The sequence below is a fragment of the Heptranchias perlo genome, chromosome 34 (genome assembly GCF_035084215.1).
Source record: "Heptranchias perlo isolate sHepPer1 chromosome 34, sHepPer1.hap1, whole genome shotgun sequence".
Classification (NCBI taxonomy): Eukaryota; Metazoa; Chordata; class Chondrichthyes; order Hexanchiformes; family Hexanchidae; genus Heptranchias; species Heptranchias perlo.
In genome coordinates this window covers 8,493,651-8,514,661 of record NC_090358.1, presented here as the reverse complement: position 1 = coordinate 8,514,661, position 21,011 = coordinate 8,493,651, and the positions used below count along the sequence as shown (strand labels likewise).

General features: G+C 44.1%; 1 protein-coding gene across 2 annotated transcripts in view; it reads left to right on the top strand.

The window, feature by feature from the left end:
- The window catches only part of LOC137301760 (perilipin-2-like), a 62,611-nt gene that overhangs the window by 14,672 nt on the left and 26,928 nt on the right, over window positions 1-21,011 (top strand). For both annotated transcript variants that reach the window (XM_067971384.1, XM_067971385.1), the window contains exons 6-8: window positions 6,430-6,623; window positions 16,517-16,648; window positions 19,569-19,835. In XM_067971384.1, coding sequence (XP_067827485.1) covers window positions 6,430-6,623; window positions 16,517-16,648; window positions 19,569-19,835 — 593 coding nt within the window. The remainder of the gene's footprint in view (window positions 1-6,429; window positions 6,624-16,516; window positions 16,649-19,568; window positions 19,836-21,011) is intronic.

The following is a 21,011-nucleotide window of genomic DNA, read 5'->3' as shown; positions in this document are numbered from 1 at the left end:
TGCCTAAAGGAAGGGCAAACATAAATGTCAGGATAGAAGAGCTTTTAATTTGGTTGATTAAAGGGTTTACTACCATGATGTATTGCGGAGAAAGAAGGAAAAGGAACATGACCTAGACAGCAATGGCGTTTTTAACTTGCAGTTTAAATCTGGTGGGGACTTTTTCATCATCAGATTTCTCTACAACAGGTGGTAGCTGCTCAGTAAATAATGGAAATTTCCACTTTGTTTTCATTTATTTATTAAACAGCCTTACAATGAACTAAATATTAATGGCAATGGAACTAAATATTAACAATGGAAGCCGGGGATAAATGCAATGAGTGGATGATCCATCTCGGCCTCCTCCCAAGATCCCCACCATCACAGAAGCCATTCTTCAGCCAATTTGATTCACTCCACGGGATAGCAAGAAACAGCTGAGTGCACTGGATACAGCAAAGGCTATGGGCCCCGACAACATCACGGCTGTAGTGCTGAAGATTTGTGCTCCAGAACTAGCCGCACCTCTAGCCAAGCTGTTCCAGTACAGCTGCAACACCATCATCTACCCGACAAAGTAGAAAATTGACCAGGTATGTCCTGTCCACAAAAAGCAGGACAAATCCAACCCGGCCAATTACCACCCCATCAGTCTACTCTCAATCATCAGCAAAGTGATGGAAGGTTTCGTCGACAGTGCTATCAAGCTGCACTCACCAATAACCTGCTCACCAATACTCAATTTGGGTTCCGCCAGAACCACTCTGCTCCAGACCTCATTACAGCCTTGGTCCAAACATGGACAAAAGAGCTGAATTCCAGAGGTGAGAGTGACTGCACTTGACATCAAGGCAGCATTTGACTGAGTGTGGCACCAAGGAGCCATAATAAAACTGAAGCCAATGGGAATCAGGGGGGAAAACTCTCCAATGGCTGGAGTCATACCTAGCAAAAGGAAGATGGTAGTGGTAGTTGAGGCCAATCATCTCAGCCCCAGGACATTGCTGCAGGAGTTCCTCAGGGCAGTGTCCTAGGCCCAACCATCTTCAGCTACTTTATCAATGACCTTCCCTCCATCATAAGGTCAGAAATGGGGATGTTTGCTGATGATTGCATAGTGTTCAGTTCCATTCGGAACGCCTCAAATAATGAAGCAGTCTGTGCCCGCGTGCAGCAAGACCTGGACAACATCCAGGCTAAGGCTGATAAGTGGCAAGTAACATTCGTGCCAGGCAATGACTATCTCCAACAAGAGAGAGTCTAACCACCTCCCCTAGACATTCAATGGCATTACCATTGCCGAATCCCCCACCATCAACATCCTGGGGGTCACCGTTGACCAGAAACTTAACTGGACCAGCCACATAAATACTGTGGCTACAAGAGCAGGTCAGAGGCTGGGTATTCTGTGGTGAGTGACTCACCTCCTGACTCCCCAGAGCCTTTCCACCATCTACAAGGCACAAGTCAGGAGTGTGATGGAATACTCTCCACTTGCTTGGATGAGTGCAGCTCCAACAACACTCAAGAAGCTCGACACCATCCAGGACAAGGCAGCCCACTTGATTGGCACCCCATCCACCACCCTAAACATCCATTCCCTTCACCACCGGGCGCACCGTGGCTGCAGTGTATACCATCTACTGGATGCACTGCAGCAACTCGCCAACACCTCTTCGACAGCACCTCCCAAACCCGCGACCTCGACCACCTTGAAGGACAAGGGCAGCCGGGACGTGGGATCCAACACCACCTGCATGTTCCCCTCCAAGTCACACACCATCCCGACTTGGAAATAATTCGCTGTTCCTTCATCGTCCCTGGGTCAAAATCCTGGAACCCCCTACCTAACTGTGGGAGAACCTTCACCACACGGACTGGACTGCAGCAGTTTAAGAAGGCGGCTCACCACCACCTTCTCAAGGGCAATTAGGGATGTGCAATAACTGCTGGCCTTGTCGGCGATGCCCACATCCCTTAACCAAAAAAAAAGGGAAAGGAAATATATTTTAAAAGATGAGACTTTTAATGGAGTAGAAGAGTAGTGAGATCTTGGTGCACAGATACAGGTCATACAAGGTGGCAGCACAAGTAGATAAAGCCATAAAAGGCAAACAAAATTCTTGGTTTTATAGCTGAGAGGCATAGCGTACAAAGGCAAGATGCTAATGTTGAACTTGTACAAGATCTAATTGCTCCACGGAGCATTGGGGGAGAAATTCAACTTGCGCCTGTTTCCGGCATGAAATGAGAGACACGAGCAGGACGCCCGATGACGTCACTGAGAGACTCGTGGGACACGTTGGACTGCATGTCTCATTTTATTATGACTGGCTGCCAGCGCTACTCATGCTGTTTATTGGCAGCTCACCATTAGGGGTGGGGAATCGGTCATCATTGATGCCATTTATAGGTAGCGTGCACCTCCTCAAGGGGAGACGCACTTTGGTTGTCGTCATCGGAATTGTAGTTCAACGCTGGAAATGGCAGGCAGAGGTGTTGCAGGAACGCCTTCCTGCTTTTCAGACGCTGCCCTGAAAGTTTTGGTGGAGGAGCTGACCAGGACGAGGGAGCTGCTCTTTCCAGCCGATGGGAGAAGGGTTCCACGGCAAGTTGCCTGGCACCAGTGGTCAGAGGTGGCAGAGCAAGTGAATGTGAGGAACAGAGCACAGTATTTAAAAAAAAAAAAATCAATGATCTGACCAGAGTTGTTAAGATACCTACTAGAATCTCTCTTACTCTCTCCTTAGGCCCAGTACTCACAAGCCTTCCCTGCCTCATTTTCCTTCCCTTTCCACAGCACACTTTGCTGAACCTCCTGCACCTGCTACTGTCCTCGTGATTACTTCCCTCGCGTCCTCACACCTGTGCCATTGTTGCACCAGCAACACTACTCTACCTTCACAACAAGCCATACACAAACGCACATCCTCCCTTCTTGCAGGACAAGTTGGTACACAACAGTAGGGAGAAAGCATGGACAGGAGGAGGAGAATTCTCTTAATTAGAAGAGGCAGTCATGGAGATTGTGGGCAGGGGGGCGCATCAGGAACATTGCAACTGGTGAGGCTGGAGGATCCGTTCCGCAGAGTGTTTGGCCATCTTCCCCTCTTTTGTTCTCACAGAAATCTTTCCCTAAACACACTCTGCATGACAAACTAATGATGCTATTAGATACCTATTTCCTTCTCCGTCGATCACTCAGTTTTTCTATCCTTAAATTTCATTTGTTAGAGATAGACCATTGAACCCAATGTTCACAAGATCCTAGGTGCCCCATTGACCTTGTTATCAATTTGCATTTGCAGCGCAAAAATGATATGATCTGAAGGGCAAGGTAAAAAAAATCCAATTCACGGCACTCGCTGTGAGATGCCCCACTCCTGCAATTTCTAGGCCAACTAAGAGGAGGGGAATGATGTGTTGGACTTCCGGAAGTTGGAAATCTTAACACACCCAGTCTTACTGGCACCATATTAACCAGTTCAGCCTTTTTCTATTAAAAATGGAGAAATCTGCAAATTGGCCACTTCTACAATATTTGTGTTGAGTATCATTCTGATAAAGCTTCAGACAATTTTGTTTTGAAAGCGGCAGATGTCAACATATAGGATTGTGGAGCAACAGTTGGAATGTGTGCTTCCAGTTGATCTTGCATTGAGCTGGCTGTGCCATGCTGCTTTGAGTGTTTGCTTGCAAATTACATTCATCACCTTCCTGCTCTGATGCCTGAAGAGAACATTTAGATCTTCACAATTGTGTTAACCTGTGAGGTTAACGGAGACCGTTTGTACCTTCCAAGCATTAAATCCATATAGGTGTGACGTTGAACTTTCACGGCCATGAAAGTGTTGAAGTACTGCCAGTTCTTTTATGCTTTTAAAGGTCCTAAATCCCCAGTTAAAGAGTACACATTGTTGTGCTTTATGTTGCAGAACCTGGACGCCTCACGATTATAAATGACTGCTTTTTCACTGGACTCGGTTTTACAGTCTCGTCTGAATACCAAAAAAAAAATTGGCTTTCATTTTATCCCACTGGTTCCCAACTGTCCACCTCATGCAAATATGGGCTTGTAGCTTCTTTACTTTCACTAGCAAATGGATGACCCAATTGCATATTGCTTTTCCTTCCCTTCCCTCCCTCTCAACAAAGAATCTGGTCAGTTGTCCACCACAACTCTCCATTGCAGAAGCATTAAATTTCCCCTCCAAACAAGACCTGGTTGAGCTGTCCTGAAGCTCCATTCCACTCCTATCTGATTGGAAGCCAAATCAACTAAGCTGTTCCAAAGTATACTTAAAAAGTAGACTTATTTTAATAAATATGTGCTTCTGCCCAGTTTGTCTAGACATTCTGGCTGATTTAATGTTCTTTCTGATGAGAGGATATTCTGTGTTCAGCAAATAATTGGGGCTATCTTTCCTTGTGCCTTCTTGATATGTCAGCTGATATTGAACTTGGACAGGTTTCCGGCCATTGTATGGTATGTATGCACCACAACCTGAATCTTCCAGGCTATTAATTTTCAAATGATTGAGAATTCAAATGTTCTGCTATGGAATTTGCAATTACACATAAATGATTGTCTGCTTGAAGGAGCGACAGTGCATTTATAATTAATTGGCCCAAAAATTGCTGTCATAATAACGGTGAGGCTAATAGCACTCGCCATTATTTATGTGCAAATGCCACAGCAACTTCAGGCGAGGTCAGATGCGCCATTAAACGTGGAAATCGATAAGTTGCTGTTGGAGATGCACCTCTCCACCGTTAGCTCCGTGAAAACGGCATCTTGCTGACTGGGTCCCCATTGAACAACGCAAAGTTGCTGTATTTGCACGGTAGATACGAATTAAACTCGCCACAGAAAGTTAGGGCTTGTCCATTTCAGTCTCAGTACCCTTTTAACGGAGTGATAAGTGTTAATTACTGCCAGTCAACCTCTTTGGCATTGAAAATTAACTATTACAAGTGTGGAGTCTCGTTCTTTCAGGTTTTAATTGTTGTTGGAGATTTTAAAAATAAAAAAAATTAAATACATTTTTAAAAAACTTTTTCTTTGTCTTGTTTTTCTCTCTCTCTTAATCCAATCTTTCCTTCCCAGTCTTTATTTCTCTTTCTGTACCTGATTTAGAATGGTTAATTCAATGTCAACTTACACTTCCTTGTTCAGTCCCTGCACTGTTGATTTAACAATCCTTAAGGATTGGTTAAGGAGATATAAAGTTGCTTGCCCTGTTCACTTAGATCCCAGATGCCCTGCAGGGGGCGACGTGCTGTTTCCATCTCCCACTTCCAGCAACTTGCAGGACAAAATATCACCGACATTAAACGGGCAAGTCTAACTAACCGGGTGCCGTTCGTTAGCCTGATACAGCAATTTTTGGAACTATGTGTCTAAGGTAATGGGATAAATGTTCTTTTCTCTTGCAGCAAATTACTACTGTGCAAAATTCCTTCATTACTTCATCAGTCCTGATATTCCTCTGTAATTAAGTTAAATTTAGACCCAGCTTTGTCCAATCGTGTGATTTTTATCACACAGGAGGAACTGTCACTATCTGCTGCAAAGCGCTAACAATTAATTTAAATCTTCTGACGATAAGTTGTCTGTAATATGTTGCAAGACAGATGCACCTTGATGAGATCTTGTTGATAATCTAAGAGCAAAGGTTCACCCTTTATCTCATCATTCCCCCCTCCTCCCCCCAGCCCCAACCCGTAATGAAAGAAGCTGTCACTAGGTGTGCTAAACCTTTGAGAATGACCAGGAGTATTCTTCGGTCCTATTCCCATGAAACTCGGATATCACGTGAACAAGAGTTGTTTCTTATTCACGGAAGGTGGTGGGGATACTGAATGAATGGAACTTCTTTTAACGTTAGATTTGAACAGGGACACCTTTTGACTTATGACTTGGATATGTTGGCAATGGGCATCTTCTGCAAATGCCATAACTATCAGCTTTTATATATGCTACGTAGACTGTCTCAAAACCTGACTTAGACTAACTTATAGTTGCAGTAAAATCAATGCCACAAGAAATGCTAAACCACCTGTAGGTTGCTTTGTGCTCCTGAACATTTCACAACAGCACTATTCACTGAGTATCAGATTTGAATGACCTTAGTGGTAAAATTTAAATATAAGACAAGACCCATAATTTTGTGAGCCCCTTGGTTTTGGGGATGATGGGATTCAGACCAGGAATGCAACCATCCAAACTAAACTGTGCATTGCTGAGTTCTTCTTGCCCTTTCCCAATTGCACCATAGATAATTTTGTCTTGGGAGCTACAAAGTGGAAATGGTTATATAGAGGGCTTCAATTGGGGGAAAGTTGTATTCTGGCCATTGTCCACTACTTGTGTTACCACAATATCATTAAAGCAAAACCTGTAGCTTCGTGTTGTTCAGAATATTCACTTACTGTTTTTTTGCTTAGGAACTGTAGATGAAGATTTAAATGGTGAAGAAACCATCAGCCTTTCCAAACCTCCACATAGGAACTACAAGCGGGTGTATTTTTTGGTCTCTAAACTATACAGCCACGCCTACAAACATGTTTTGATGTTCATTCAGAATGCTAAAAAGCAAGGGCAAGAAATAACTGCATTGGTACCAGATGTTTGGCTTGTGGTAAGTGCACCCTGTGTTGCTTGTTTTTGAAGTGTGTTACCTGTTGATATTAAACATAGATGATACTCAAAGTGAACACTGAAGTCCATAAAATATCATGTATTAGTGATAAAATCCCTAAACATTGTGCATAAGTTTACAGAACAATGAATCCATTTTTTTTCACTTCAAGTCTTGACATGAGATGGGCAGCATCTTTGTAAGATGAATTACCTTCATGGACATAGGCCCAAAATGACTATAGCATGAAGTTGTGGACCTATAGTGAGGTTTTTAAGACCATTGCGAAATTTTGAATACACTTGCGTTTCATCTACGGAACAAAGCTCCAGCTACTATTTAAATGCCTTTATCCAGTCAACGTTAAAAGTGACATACCAGCAATGACTCAATATTGTATTACGTGTTTCTTACATAGCTGATGTACTGTGGGCCTTGGCCATTCACTTGGGCTTCTCAAAATTCTTCCACATTACCACAAACCATTCCTCTAGTGGCCTATATTCTCAACACAGATATTGCTCTGTTTCCCTGCACTGAATGTTTCACATTAGAGTCAGCTAACTTGAGATCCATTTTCTAAAACTTGGTAGGGTGGAGAAGGGTTCAGGTGTTACCTCAGAATTTCACTTATGATTTAACCTCTGAAGATGACTAAATATCTTTCTGGTACAAGAATAAATCAATAAATTAAATGGTGATAATCTCAACCCTAGTAATTAGAAGTTGTACAACATTGCCATTGGCCTCCAAGTTATGAAATCTCAACAAATCTTCGCATGTCATGGGGAACCATGAAATATCTGGGAATTTTACTAAATATCTGTTCTAATCCTGTTTTAAGTGCAGCGTTGTGGCTTATCTGGGTAAACTACATCCCATCAAATTAATAGCACCTGTACACCTAAGGGGTATTTTTTGAGAAGGATTGCTGTCAGTGATGAGGCATGAGAATACTTGAGGTCCTGTGATGGGTTCACCTGTAGTGAAACCAGATTGCCTGTGCTAGTGAACACTTTTACAATATGCAGTTGATATGAAACTACTTTTGGTCTCCCTATATAGCTTATTTTATTGTGAATTCCTATAACTTGAAGAAAAACATGAGGTTGTAGCATAAAGTTTCAGTGCTGTTGTGGGTTGGAATACTTGATTGGGCATGCTATATGGTCCAAAGTGTTTTTTCTAAAATCTGTGACATAGGCTGGACTATCTAATCTTGGCTGCTGACTGAGCCCCAGGCTGTACATTAGTCCAAGTAATGACCATGATTCCAAATACTGTACAGGCCCACTAGATGAGATGATGTGTAAAAATATAAACTTTGAACCTCTGGCAGTTATGTTGATTAAAAAGCCTTGTCTAGTATGGTGATGGCTCAATGAAAGGCAATATTTCTTTGGCTCATTTTAACTCCATTTCTAGATTTAACTGTTGCAATTTCTCTCAACTTTTTAAATGAAATTTTCCTGCCTGGATCACTGAACTTATCTAAATTCTACTGGTCAACTTGTGCAAACGTGGGGCGGATTTTAACCCTGCCTGCTCGGGCAATTTTAACCTGTTGTTTTGAGCAGGTGAGAAGGACACTCACCTGGAGGCAGTGGGGTCCTTCTTTAAATATGCCAATCAGGCTTTGATGTCTTTGGGGCCTGACTGCAATTTTAACTCAAGGCCTGTGTGGGGAAGTCATTGTGGCTTCCAAGCTAGGTCAACCTGGCGGCAAGCGGATCCGGGACCAGAAGAGGCTCAGAAAGGTACGTCATTTTTAATATATTTTTTTATTTCCTTGTGGATCAGGAGGAGCCCCACGAGGAAACTGTGGGCCTACACATTCCCAAGCTTCCTTCCCCATCCCCCGATCGCACTGTCCCGCCCCCTCTCCTATGCACTTATCTGATTGTCAGAGACCGTTCCTTCAGATCCCCAGCAGTGGCCTCCTGCCACCCAAAATCCTGATTCCACCCACTGGCCAGCTAGCACTTTCTGCTGGGTTCAGGCGGGAGGCTGACTGGGCCCATGCTGAGGAGGCTCGGGAGTTAAAACCCGGGCTTAAGAATTTGAGATGTCTTCTGATGTATTGTAAAGTTTAACTTGTTATTGCCAGAATGGACAAGATCCAATTTGTGCCCAAAACTTTTTGGGAAGGGGATGAGGAGAAAGGAAGAAAGGGCAGAGACAAATTTGGGTAAAATGTTGCATTGATTTTGGATGGGTAACACATGAATCTCATATATATCCTGATTTGTTGGAGACATGGGGTCAATTTTAGGATGGCTGAGCGGGTGTGTTCGTGGCGGGGGGTGTTCCTAAAATTGGGGAATCCCGGAGCCCGGCTCCAACCCGCCCCACTTCCGGGTTCCCCAATGACGCGAATCAGTGCACGTGCAGCCCCCGCATGTGGGACTCCCACCGGCAATTAGAGCCAGCGGGAGGACAGTTTAGATAGTTAGGGAGGTACTTGAGGTCGTTGACAGACCTCATTGGGAAGAGATTTTAGCAGGGATGTGATTTTGGACTCTCCTCAGCGTGTTTCCCATGCTGTGGGAAACATTCCCTGTTGTTGCAGATGTGTTTCAGTCAGCAGCCATCGGGAGATGCAGAGGATTCCTTGACAGATGGGGGGGAATACCTCATTCATTGCAGCAGGGCACTCTAACACCTCAGACAAAGTATGGCCTGCCACACCGTTGTCTCCACACTCAAAGTTATTACATCATACCCTAAACTCTGCTGTCCAAACACATTTACCTACTTTGCGGACCCCCTCACACTCACACCGTCAGGATTGGGTGGGGGGGGTTCCGTAGCTGCATTCATCACTCCATTGGAGGACGAGCAACATCACCAGCCTCGCCAGGCACACCGTCCATCTCCGCCACTTGGAGCTACACAACACAGTGCTGCGCAACAGGCACCTGCACAAAGTAGTCGTGCAACTACACATACACCCACTGTAGGGTAACCCATTGGATGGCATCAAGGGTGTTCTTGGAGAACCTCATGAAAGGGCCTTATTGCACAAGCCAGTCAAGAATGACCAAGCCGTGGCAGTAGTGGTGACAATATAATATGTAATGTGAGTAGATCAGAAATCAAATATAAGTAAAAACAATGACAAACCCTCAAACACCCTTGTGCATCCCCTTCATGCTCATGACACGTTTGCCTTGCGCTTCCTACTACACATACGTGATGCATGCCCTGTGGCTGCAGCACAGGTAGTGGCGGGTGGGGTGAGGCTGACTGTGAAAGAGATGCATGAGAGGGTGAGTATGAGACAGAGCCATGTATGAGGATTGGGTTGAGTGGTAGTGGTGGGTTGAGTACTGGGGAGGTGAGGAAGTGCAGGTAAGATGAGGATGAGGGTTCAGTGGGTGTGAGGAGTGATGTGATAGAGTAGTGTTGGCAGTGCAGAAGGAGATGTGGGGTGGGGGCGGTGATGTGGCAGACGGAGTGTAGGGGAATGAGTAAGTGCACTCACTTCGGTTGACCTGGTTAGGTCATTGAAGCGCCTCCTGCACTGTATGCAGGTGCATGATATGTTGGTGGTGCTGGTGACCTCCTCTGCCACCTCGAGCCAGGCCTTCGTGGTGGCAGAGGCAGGCCGCTTCCTCCCGCCCGCCGGGTGGGGGATCTCCCTCATCCTCCTCACTCCATCTAGTAAGACCTGGAGTGAGGCATCATTAAACCTGGGAGCAGCCTTCCCGCTGGGCTGCTCCATGCTGTAATTTTGCCTATTTTCTGCAGCATCAGTCAGTGGAGGACTGCCCCTTTAAAAAGGAGTCCTCCAGCTGACAGCCTATGATGCGGGTGCGCAGTCCGCCTGCTGCGCAGCTTTCCAGCGCGAAACCCAGAAGCCAAGGTAAGTGGCTTCAATTTACTTACGATCGCGTGCCAAGCCCACCGATTTCACTGGGCACGTTACCCACGTGCCCAGTCGACCCCCCCCCACCGCTGCCAACCCGCCTCCCTCCTAATATAGGGGCCATGGAGTTGCTTTTCCTCCTCCCCCCACCCTTACTCCCTCCTCCCTCCCCCTCGTTCCCCGAGGCAAGTTTTATGTATTGAGTTAAGATTATCAAAACAAACCAGCAATCTGATAGCGAGATACCAGGATTGTGACAGAGCGGCAAGGGATGTGGGACTGGGTCACGTATTTCAATGTAGTACGTGCATCTTGCATGGTGTGGATTGCTTATTGAACAAAATAAGGGTTTCCTGCAATTCCTTGTGGAATAGTAGAATCAACAACAGTGCTAACTGTAAACTCATTTTGAAGGCAAGACCAGACACTGACCTTTTTCTATTTACTTTTTTTTAACTCAGCCCCGCCTCCTTTTTGGGGTCTCATGAGGTCATGTGCTTTTTGGGAGAGTGGCCAATGCAGTTGTAAACTAATCCCTGTGTATTTTTCCTTCTTAAATTCTTTTCTCTCCCTCTCTGCGAAAACAAATGGCCTCTGCCCAGCTGAGATTGGCAGCACAGCTCAAGTAAGACAGACCTGCGTCCCACCGCACCGTAACATAGATGAAGAATTAGATATTTGCTTGAAAAATCACATTGAGGGGTAAGAGCTTTGCTCACAGGAAATCAGGTCAAAGCAAACGGGGCCGCAGATCACATAGCGTGACCGTTTGGAACAAGAAGAAAAACTGAATAAATGTAATGGCCGCATTGGGAGAGGGCATCTGAATTGTCATAATGTGCGTCTGACACAAATTCAGAAAAAGCTCATAATGAAGATGCCTCTTTAATTGGAGTAAGCTGATAAATTCACTCCTTTTTGTAGGGGAGTGATTGAGTGTAGATTGGAGTTTTCAATCCTCCCTCTATTCATGAAACACAAGTAGGTGGACCATCTCTGGGTAGTAACCCACTACTGGCAATGCAGTTGTGCAAAATTCAAAGGCCCTGTAATACTTCTACCAGGAAATTTCAAGAAAAGACTGCGCAGTTTTAGTTGTCTGTATGTCGGATTAATCAAACTCCTGGTGCTGCAATTCTCTGATGCCTGGAATTTCTCCAGCGATTCTGGGGGATAAGTGGAACCCCCCAGAGAAGTGACTCTGATGGTTGTTTACATAATTTCTCCAGAGTTTCCACTGATCTTCTGCTGAAGCTGCAGCTGGAGAGCAGGAGAACCTTTTGAAAATTCAAGGGCCAAGGCGTTTGGAATTCAAAATGTAGCTGAATAGTCCTCCAATCGTAGCTGAATAGTCCTCCAATCGTAGCTGAATAGTCCTACAATCATCCTAACCTTTGCTTAAGTATAAAATAATGTAAGCTTATACTGACTACCAAACAGAGGTGAAAAAAATCCCCCTGTGTTTTAATACAAAGATTAAGGGAACTGAGTTGGCCTATTAGAGCATTGTGCTGCAGCTTATGAATCTTGCCAATAACCCTTCATAGCAGTGATTGAATACAAGGGTAGCGATAGACTGATCTTGTAGTGAAACTGTGTATTACAAAACCAACCCATTCCTATTACAATTCCATCTATTTAATTACCTCACTGATCCCATTATTTCTCTTTTTGAAGGTATTCTTTACTTGGGGACCCCAACTTGGCTCATTCCTAACTAGTCCCCCTCTTTTTTTCTTTTCCAAATTTGAAAAAGCAGCTGTCTTATGATTGTTTTGTTAGCACAGACTATCTTTGAGGATTAAAGTGAACTTTTACAAACTTAAGAAGTCGGTAAAGAGACTAAAATTGGCATCACTGTGCAAAAAGCATGTTCGACTGAGAGTTGACTGTACTTTCAAACTGGCTAGAATGTCTTGGACAGGCTGCGAGAATAGAACTGTGTAGTTGGCCGTCTCAATTATTAATATCAAAATTGCCTCACTGCAAGATGAGTGGCTGTGCCAAGCAGATCTATGAGCAAAGCACTTTGAAGTGTTCTCTTGCAAAATTCATTCCATTGCTGCCACAATTGATTTGTAAAGAAGTATCTCATTTCCCCAAAGATATGCATGTGGAATTGTACCAGAGGTTCTCCACCAGCACATTGTGGAACAGGTCTTTAAGTAACCTGGTACAAGTCTGATGTAGCTTTAACCAATGATGCTTCTAATGCTCTGTTTATGTAATTCCAAATTGGACCATTGTGAATTCACAATCATAAACTATATTGACTGCTTGTAGAGCGAATTCTGTAATCACAAGTTGTGTAGAATCCACTTGCGTGCTACCGGTAAACTATATTTGAGCAACAGCTAAAGCCTCGCTTAGATGACTATTGCAAAGTACGACTGTTGGATTAACCGATATCGAACACATGGCCCACGTGATCCCCTGGACTACTTTTGATTGCCTGAGTGGGTCGGAGGGGAATTTTCCAGAGTTTTTATCTTCCCCTATTGGCTCTGGGCTTTTCTCTGATGTTTTGTCTCTCCTGGGAGATTACGCAGTGGGGGGAGGCTGTCCAGTCGTGATGCTTCAGCCATCATGAGTGTGGGGCAGGCTTAATGGTATTTTCCTGCCCGTCATTTTCGTATGTTTCACATTCAGTTCCATGTGAACAGTGGAGGTTACGTTAATGTTGTTGGGACATTGAATGCAACTACTGTATTATAAAGTGCAGTGACTGTTAATTGGATAAACACAGTAGCTATTTGTGCCAGCAACATCCCACAAACAATTGACAAGCGTTTGACTATTTTATGAAATTGAACTCTAATTAGCAGCTGGCTAATCCCCAACTTGGTTTTACTGCAAGAAATTAAAAGATTAATGGATTCTTAATCAAATGGAATTGGAGTAAAGGGAAGTGTGCAGCCTTCTAGAAGCTACATATTCATAATTGACCAATGGGGCATTCAGTCTTCCCCTATGTGGCTTGTTGCTGAATTATTGTCAATGTGATTATTTCAATTAGAAGGGATTTTACCTACTTGTATATTAAGATATTGCTACATTTAGCTCAACCGAGGTGAAATCTACAACATGCGGGTTTTGAGAACGTGGAGTTGAATTTAGCCCAAATGGAATTTAGAGTCAGTTGAAGGGGTAGATTTTCAATTAGCTTCCCAGGTGTAAAACTACTGCTGCAGATCAGCCGACTGATTTTCATTTCCATTAATTTGGATGGAAATGTAAATTGGGCAGTTTCTATAATGAGCAGCTGACCCACAACGCCAGTTGGAAATCTATCCCGAAGTGTCTATCCAAGATGGTATTTCTCACGTCCCACATCAATTTGCGACAATGAGATTTGGTAACTCATCGTAGGGAGGAAATTGGATCTCGAATGTTGGAATGGCTTCTTCCTTCCCACGAGCTGAGCGGGAGTGCTGCCAGGGAAGCTCTTGCCTAGGAGGGTGCTAGCTGGTTTGAATGGTACTCAACTGGCCAATGCCCGAGTATGGAGACTTGGGGGAAGGATCAGAGGTCAATCTTATGGCTTCCTGTCCAGCAAAGTAAAGACATGCAAGTAGAGCCTATGGAGATCTGCCCAGAGCAGGTAAGGGAGGGAAAAACTAAGTGAGGAATCTCTTTTTAAGCTTAGCGCCAACCAGTTTCAGAGAAATGATTGGTCCAGAAAGTAACGGAGATAGTGTGGTGGGCCTTGTTAGTTTCTATGTTATGAGGACCATTATAGAATAGATCAAAATTTATTATATTGTAAAATAAATCAGCCTATTATTTTAAAACTGGCCTTATCTCACTAAAATGTTCATCACTTTGCCTTTTGGAAGATAAGAAATACACATGAGGGGGGCCATGCATTCATATAAGGAGAAGTTTTATTGTTATGGCTCCTGGGGTCATGCTGTTGCGTGACTGGATATCGGGCAGTAAAGGTAAACTCCTGATCGTAAGGGACATGGGATCTGCTAAACCGAAGAGGATGTTTAGTGCAGGCCTAAAATTTGCAACAGTTACTTTTGGGGGAGAGGGAGAGTTGGAGGAGGGGGAGGATAGATAGAGAGAGAGAGAGAGAGAGAAATCTGTGATCAGTGAATTCCATCTATTTTTTTCTCCCCTCTTGGAATATTCCTGGCCTTAGGTTGACCAAAGCTGGGATCAGAAACTTTGGAGTGGGGCTTGAACCTGTATTGCCTCTTCACCTATGGTGAATTCCGTGTGTGGTATCTTCTGGCCCTGGCAACACCTTCTCATGAAGGGTAATGTAACTGATCATAAGGACTTCCTGAACTTGAAGTGATACTTGCTTTCAGACCATTTTTAGTTACATGTAGGAAAGTTACTAATCTTTGATTTGGTTCCATTTTGAGAGAAGGTGATTTGTTCATAGTGGCTTTCTACTGCAGACATGGTTTGGTTATATTTGGATCATGTTTAAAACTTATTCAGAATGTTGCTTTTGGTATGCACCATTAACTTAAGTGGCAATTGGTTTGTATGTCTTGATCCCATTCTACAATTAACCAGTTGATCCACAACATTTGACTTGGACAAAATTCTGTTTCCCCTTAACTTTGTACAGGCCCCAATTTTAATTTCCCACCTCGCAGAAACCAGGTGGGGGGGCAGTTAAAATGAGGGCAGTCACTTATCTCCTCTGAACCCGCTGCCTTTCCACAATGTCCCAATATTAATCTGAGAGCAGGACACCTGGAGGAAAGCAGCAGGATCTAGTTTAAATATGCAGGTCGGGGCCCGATGAAGTGAGATTCCTTTTCTATAGGAGGCACCCTTCCGCATGTTGCCTTATCCCTCCCACCCCCTACACCCTTTGATAGGACGGCTGAGACTAGAAACTTGCCATCTGGGAAATCTTTATCCTAAAGCACTTTGCTGTCACCCTATGCAATAATGTACTGTTTATCTCTCAATAAGCTGACTATTTCCATGTTCAGTAGGATTTTGGAAGAAGGGAAGGAAATGGTAGCTTGCAATTGAATCTTACTCTTGTACAAAAGTTATTCAATTTAAGAACACCACACTATACATTGCTACAAACCTGTAAAGGGTTCATGACTGAAAATGTAATCCCTACAGTTTACTAAGATCAACAACAACAACTTCTATAGCACCTTTAACATAGTACAATCTCCTAAGGTGCTTCACAGGAGCGTAACCAGACAAGAACTAACACAGAGCCAAAGAATGTGACGTTACGACAGGTGATCAAAAGCTTGGTCAAAGCGGTAGTTTTTAAGGAGTGTCTTTAAAGGAGGACAGAGAGGCAGAGATGTTTAGGGAGGGAACTTCAGAGCTTGGTGCCTAGACGGCTGAAGGCACGACCACCAATGAGGGGCGAAGGAAGTGGGGATGCATTAGAGGTCAGAGTTGGAGGAACGCAGAGTTCTCGGATGGTTGTGGGGCTGGAGGAGATTACAGAGCCAGAGAGGGGTGAAACTATCGAGGGATTTGAACACGAGGATGAGAATTTTAATATCGAGGCATTGGTGGAATGGGTGCCAATGTGGATCAGCGAGGACAGGGGTGATGGGTGAATGGGACTAAGTGTGAGTTAGGATATGAGCAGGAGAGTTTTGGATGTGCTTCAGTTTATGGCGGGTGGAAGATGGGAGGCCGGCAAGGAGAGCATTGGAATGGTTGAGTCTGGACGTAACAAGCACGGATTAGGGTTTCAGCAGCAGATAGGCTGAGACAGAGGGCGGAGCAGGGCAATATTGCAAAGGTGGAAGTACGTAGCCTTTGTGATGGAGAGGAAATGGGGTCGGAAGCTCAGCTCAAGGTCAAATTAGGATGCCAAGGTTGCGACTGGTCTGATTCAACCTGAGATGGCGGCCAGGGAAGGGGATGGAATTGGTGGCTCGGGAACACAGTTTGGAATGGGGGCCAAAGAATGGCTTCGATCTTCCCAATGTTTAATTGGAGGAAAAGGATTTTTTCCTTTTGAAAGCAAATTTGAGCAAAAGCAGATCAAGAACCCTTTACACTTTTCTTTTTCCAGAGAACTTCAGCCAATGAAAACCTGGATATTGCCAGCAGCAATGCGAACGTACAGGATCTAATCAACAGATGGGTATTGAGTTATCGTGCTAAGAACACGGAAGGAGAGCAAGAGGAGGGTGGAATCATGGAGGTAACTTTGACCACAAAACTGTTAGAATTGGATAGCCCAGTGGTGAAGGATAGAATACTAGAGCCTGGTCTTTAGTTGTTTCCAAGCTTTATTCACAAAGATTCCCCTTACACACACACCACTCCCCAGCGAAGCTCTCCTCCAAAAAGGATACAAGAGGGTCCCCAACTGATACCCACCACCTGAATACAATTACCACTAATTGATATAAATCATATAATTAACAAAAATAACCTTTGAACAAAAACCATCCCATTTCTGAAGTGGAATATTAGATCTCACCAGAGCTGAGTAGACGGTAGAGGGCTGAATTTACAAAGGGAAGTCTGAGCGTGGAGCCTTGCCCATTAGGGGCATAAGTCATGAAATTGTGGGCATGCTTCCCATGGTTCTGTGTATTAAAATGAATGGATTGGAAATAGTGAGGAGTGTGCTTGCGATTTCCCGATTATATTCCTAGCAAGCTAGACTTCTTGTCAGGAGCATGATTTCGTAAAATGGGCCCTTCGATCACATAAGGCGACTTCAAAACAGACCCTGCAAACCACCAAATAAATGTCTCCTACATAAACTGGCTTCCAAGAAAATAATTTGTATTTAAACACTTCATGGTTGCAAAGTATTGTTGGTACAAAGAGGAAACTGTCACGCTGACTGAAGTACTAATGGAAACACACCCTAAGTTAGCAAGCGGAAAGAAAGAAAGTGTCTAATGTTCTTTAGCTCCCATCTCTGTTCTGAAGCCATGAGATTGCATTCATTGACGATTTCCTTCATCCTCCTTTTCTTCCCTGCCCCCCTCTCACCTAGAATTGCTATGTATTTGCATAATGTCACAGCAACAAGGAAAGATGTTTGAAGGAGGTTGGAACTACAGCTTTTGAAATCAAACGAGCTTTTGGTACTCAGGAAAATATTTGAACATGTGAATTTACACAAAACCAGAATTACTTGAAGGAAGGTGTGGGTGGTATAAATGTGACATTCTGTCAATGGACTTCAAACTGCTGTAGTTCAAACAGTCCAATGAACCTGTTTCCCAGGGACTGCAAAGTACTAGGAAGCATTTTGGGATGGTAAAATGTTGGCCAGTTGGTAGCTTTATCAATGGTATATGGAATATTTGACTTAGATATGCTTGTACCCCCACTTTAAGCTGAATCAAAACTTGCCTGTTTTCATTGATAGCCTATTGGGGAAATGCACTTCTTAGTGTGGTATAAAGCCAAATAGACCAGGTTTCATTCCTGGTTCCTATTGAGGCAGGTGGGGGAAGAGAAACTACAACCGCCCTCAGTTGACTGGACTGGGACGGGGTGGGGGGGGAAAAACCAGGCAGGATTCTCGTTCATGAGCCAGAGCCTTGTTTAAAGTTGTGAGTGTATGAAAATTGGATAAAGTTTTTCTTTATATTTCAAAATATACTTTATTTCATGAAATTTAAAGATACACACAGTTCAATGTAAAAGGACACAATTTCAAGCAACATAGTTCAAACCAATACAATGCAGATTGTACACACTATGATCTCATTTTACAATTCAAAACACAGTACATATCTTCTAATACATTCTGTACAATACAAAGTGGGGTGGCCTTACATGGTGGCCATTCCCCATATAGCCTTTGCGTGGGTCGCACCTCGCTTCAGTGCATCCCGCAGCACGTACTCCTGGACCTTGGATTGTGCCAGTCGGCAACACTTGGTCATGGACAGCTCCTTTTAAGCTGGAAGACCAACAGGTTTCGGACCAAAGGGCGGCCTCCACTGAGTTGATGGTTTTTCAGCAGCAGATGATATGTCTCTGTCTGCGTCCCGAGGAACAACCCGTAGAGCACAGTGTCCTGTGTTACTGAACTGTTGTGGATGAACCGGGACAGATACAAAGCATCCCTCTCCACACCACCTGCACGAAGGGGCAGTCCATCAGGAGGTGAATGACGGTCTCATCCCCGCCGAAGCCTCGAGGGCATCTCGTGATGGTGCTGAGATTTCATGCGTGTTAGAAGGACCGTGCTGGGAGGGCTCTTTTCACCATCATCTAGGCTACATCCTGGTGCCTGTTGGTCAGTTCTGGCAATGGCGTCAACCGTCTGGTCGGGGAACTGCCCGATTGGATCCACCCTCTCCTTTCACTGCAGGTCTCTCAGAACGTTTAGTGTCGACTATTGTCTGATGGCCTTGTGGTGGAAGGGGTTCCTCCTCAGGTACTTCTCCACCTGGGACAGGTGGTACGGTACGGTCCAGCTGGATGGGACGTCTTGCTTCTGCTCGGCCAGAGTGGCCAGATCCAGTCTTCTCAGTGTAGTGGACAGGTAGAAACTCAGCACGTAGTGGCATTTGGTGTTTGCGTACTGGGACGCTACACACATCCTGGGGCAGCCACGCACAGAGGTGGCCATCAGGATCAGAGCGGCATTGGGGACGCCCTTCCCCCCCCCCCCCCCCCCCCCCCCCCCACCCCCCCACCTGGGCTTGTACATGGTGTCCCTGCAGATGCATTCTACCTTGGAGTTCCAGACAAAGTGGAAGGTAGCTCGGGTGACTGTGACGGCAGATTGGCAGGGAATGGGCCAGACCTAGGCCACGCAGAGCAACACCGCGAGTACTTCACATCTTATCACCGGGTTTCTGCCGGTTATGGAGAGGGAGCGCTCGTCACAATGAGGCTCGACTGAGATGCCTCCCAGAGTTACCTTGCCTGCAAACACTTGACTCACATATCACATGAGTGTGGTAACCAGAAGGTGCTCGTGAAACTATCTGAGCAACAGTCGGGAGAGTAGAAGATTAGGGGAGAAAATCAGCCTGGTTTTGGCCAAACCAATGGCACATTGGGTAGAGATTTCAGATGAGTAAGTAACTTCAGTCAATTTTGAAAAAAAATAGCTCTATGTAACTTTTTTTCTTGTTCTGCAGCCTACAGTTCCTGGTCTTCGCAAGAACTTTCAAAATGTCTTCAGTTATATTGTTGCCAACCTGAATGAAGTATCAAATGTTGTCCAGGTGAAGAAGCAGCAAACTTTCAAAACTGTACAAAAGTTCTACAGCCAGCTTTGGTCCATGGATCTTCCCATCTCCCCTAGCCATTTTGTATCCCAAATAAAAGAAAAGTTGTGGAATATATGGAAAACCCTACATGTGAGGAAAGATGATGTCCTAAGTGACCTTGTCAATAACTTACTGGTAAGTGCCTCTCAAAGCCCAAGACCTGTTGCAGCAAACCATGAGGAAATTACTAGAAAGTAGATTCACTTCTCAACTCCAGGAGCTGTTTACCAGTGAATCCTTTCGGGTATCTTTTAAAAGGGTCTTACCCCCTTTCAGTTTTTAAAATTGCTCAATACATTTTTTTTTAAAAACACACTAACAAACTAGACACCACATTTCTTATTTTCACACGCTACCTCAATTTAATTGAGACTTCTAATTTACAGTAGGGTCCCCTCAGGTTAGGCATGTGATGTAAACGGCATCAAACTGTTGTTGGTGGGAGGAGGCCCGTGTGGAGCATAAACACCGGCATAGACCAGTTGGGGAAAATGGCCTGTTTCTGCTGTAAATTCTATGTAAAAATAATTGCTGACTAATGGTACATAATTAGTGCTGGTTACATGCAGGCTTCAATACGTGATCATCTAAAACAAGGTTCAATGAAGAAGAGGAGCATTTTCTAAAAGATCCTAAATATTGGTAGCAAATAGTGATTTACCATAAATGGAAGAGAATTGGTAAAAGTACACCAGAAGGGATGACGCTTGAGATTGTACAGAAGCACATAGAAGATTGGCTAACTTTTTCCAAGAATCTCCAATGGTATTATGCAACAGAATTCAGTGGTAAATGTTCTGCAGTGCTGTTTATCTGTTCACTTTTGGGACTATTTTTGTATCTAATCCTACTTTTAAAAGTCATTTCAATTAGATGATGCATTCAGATATTTGAAAATAAATTTAAAGTGGCATTATGTTCCTGCTATATCTGATACAGCAAAACCACAAAGCAATATATTTTAGGAAGGAATTATTGCACTAAACTTAACGGAGTTCCTTTTATGTTGTGCTCGATGTCCCTATTCAGATGGTCACAATGAATCAAAGCTTTTGGGAAACTGCAACATTCCCAGGATAGCTCAGTAAGACTGCGTGTGCGTCTGCTTGTGCCCTGAGCTAAATAGATCTAGATGGTCCCAGAATCAATTCAGATGCTTCCTGAATTTCCTTTTTAGAAAGGGATGGATTTGTTAAGCCTAATGACTTCCACTTGTTTGTAAAAAGTTCATGTTCTTATGATCTGCCTTGTCATGAGCAAATTATTTTTACTGAACTCTATAAAATTTGTGGGAACCATTAACCCTGAATA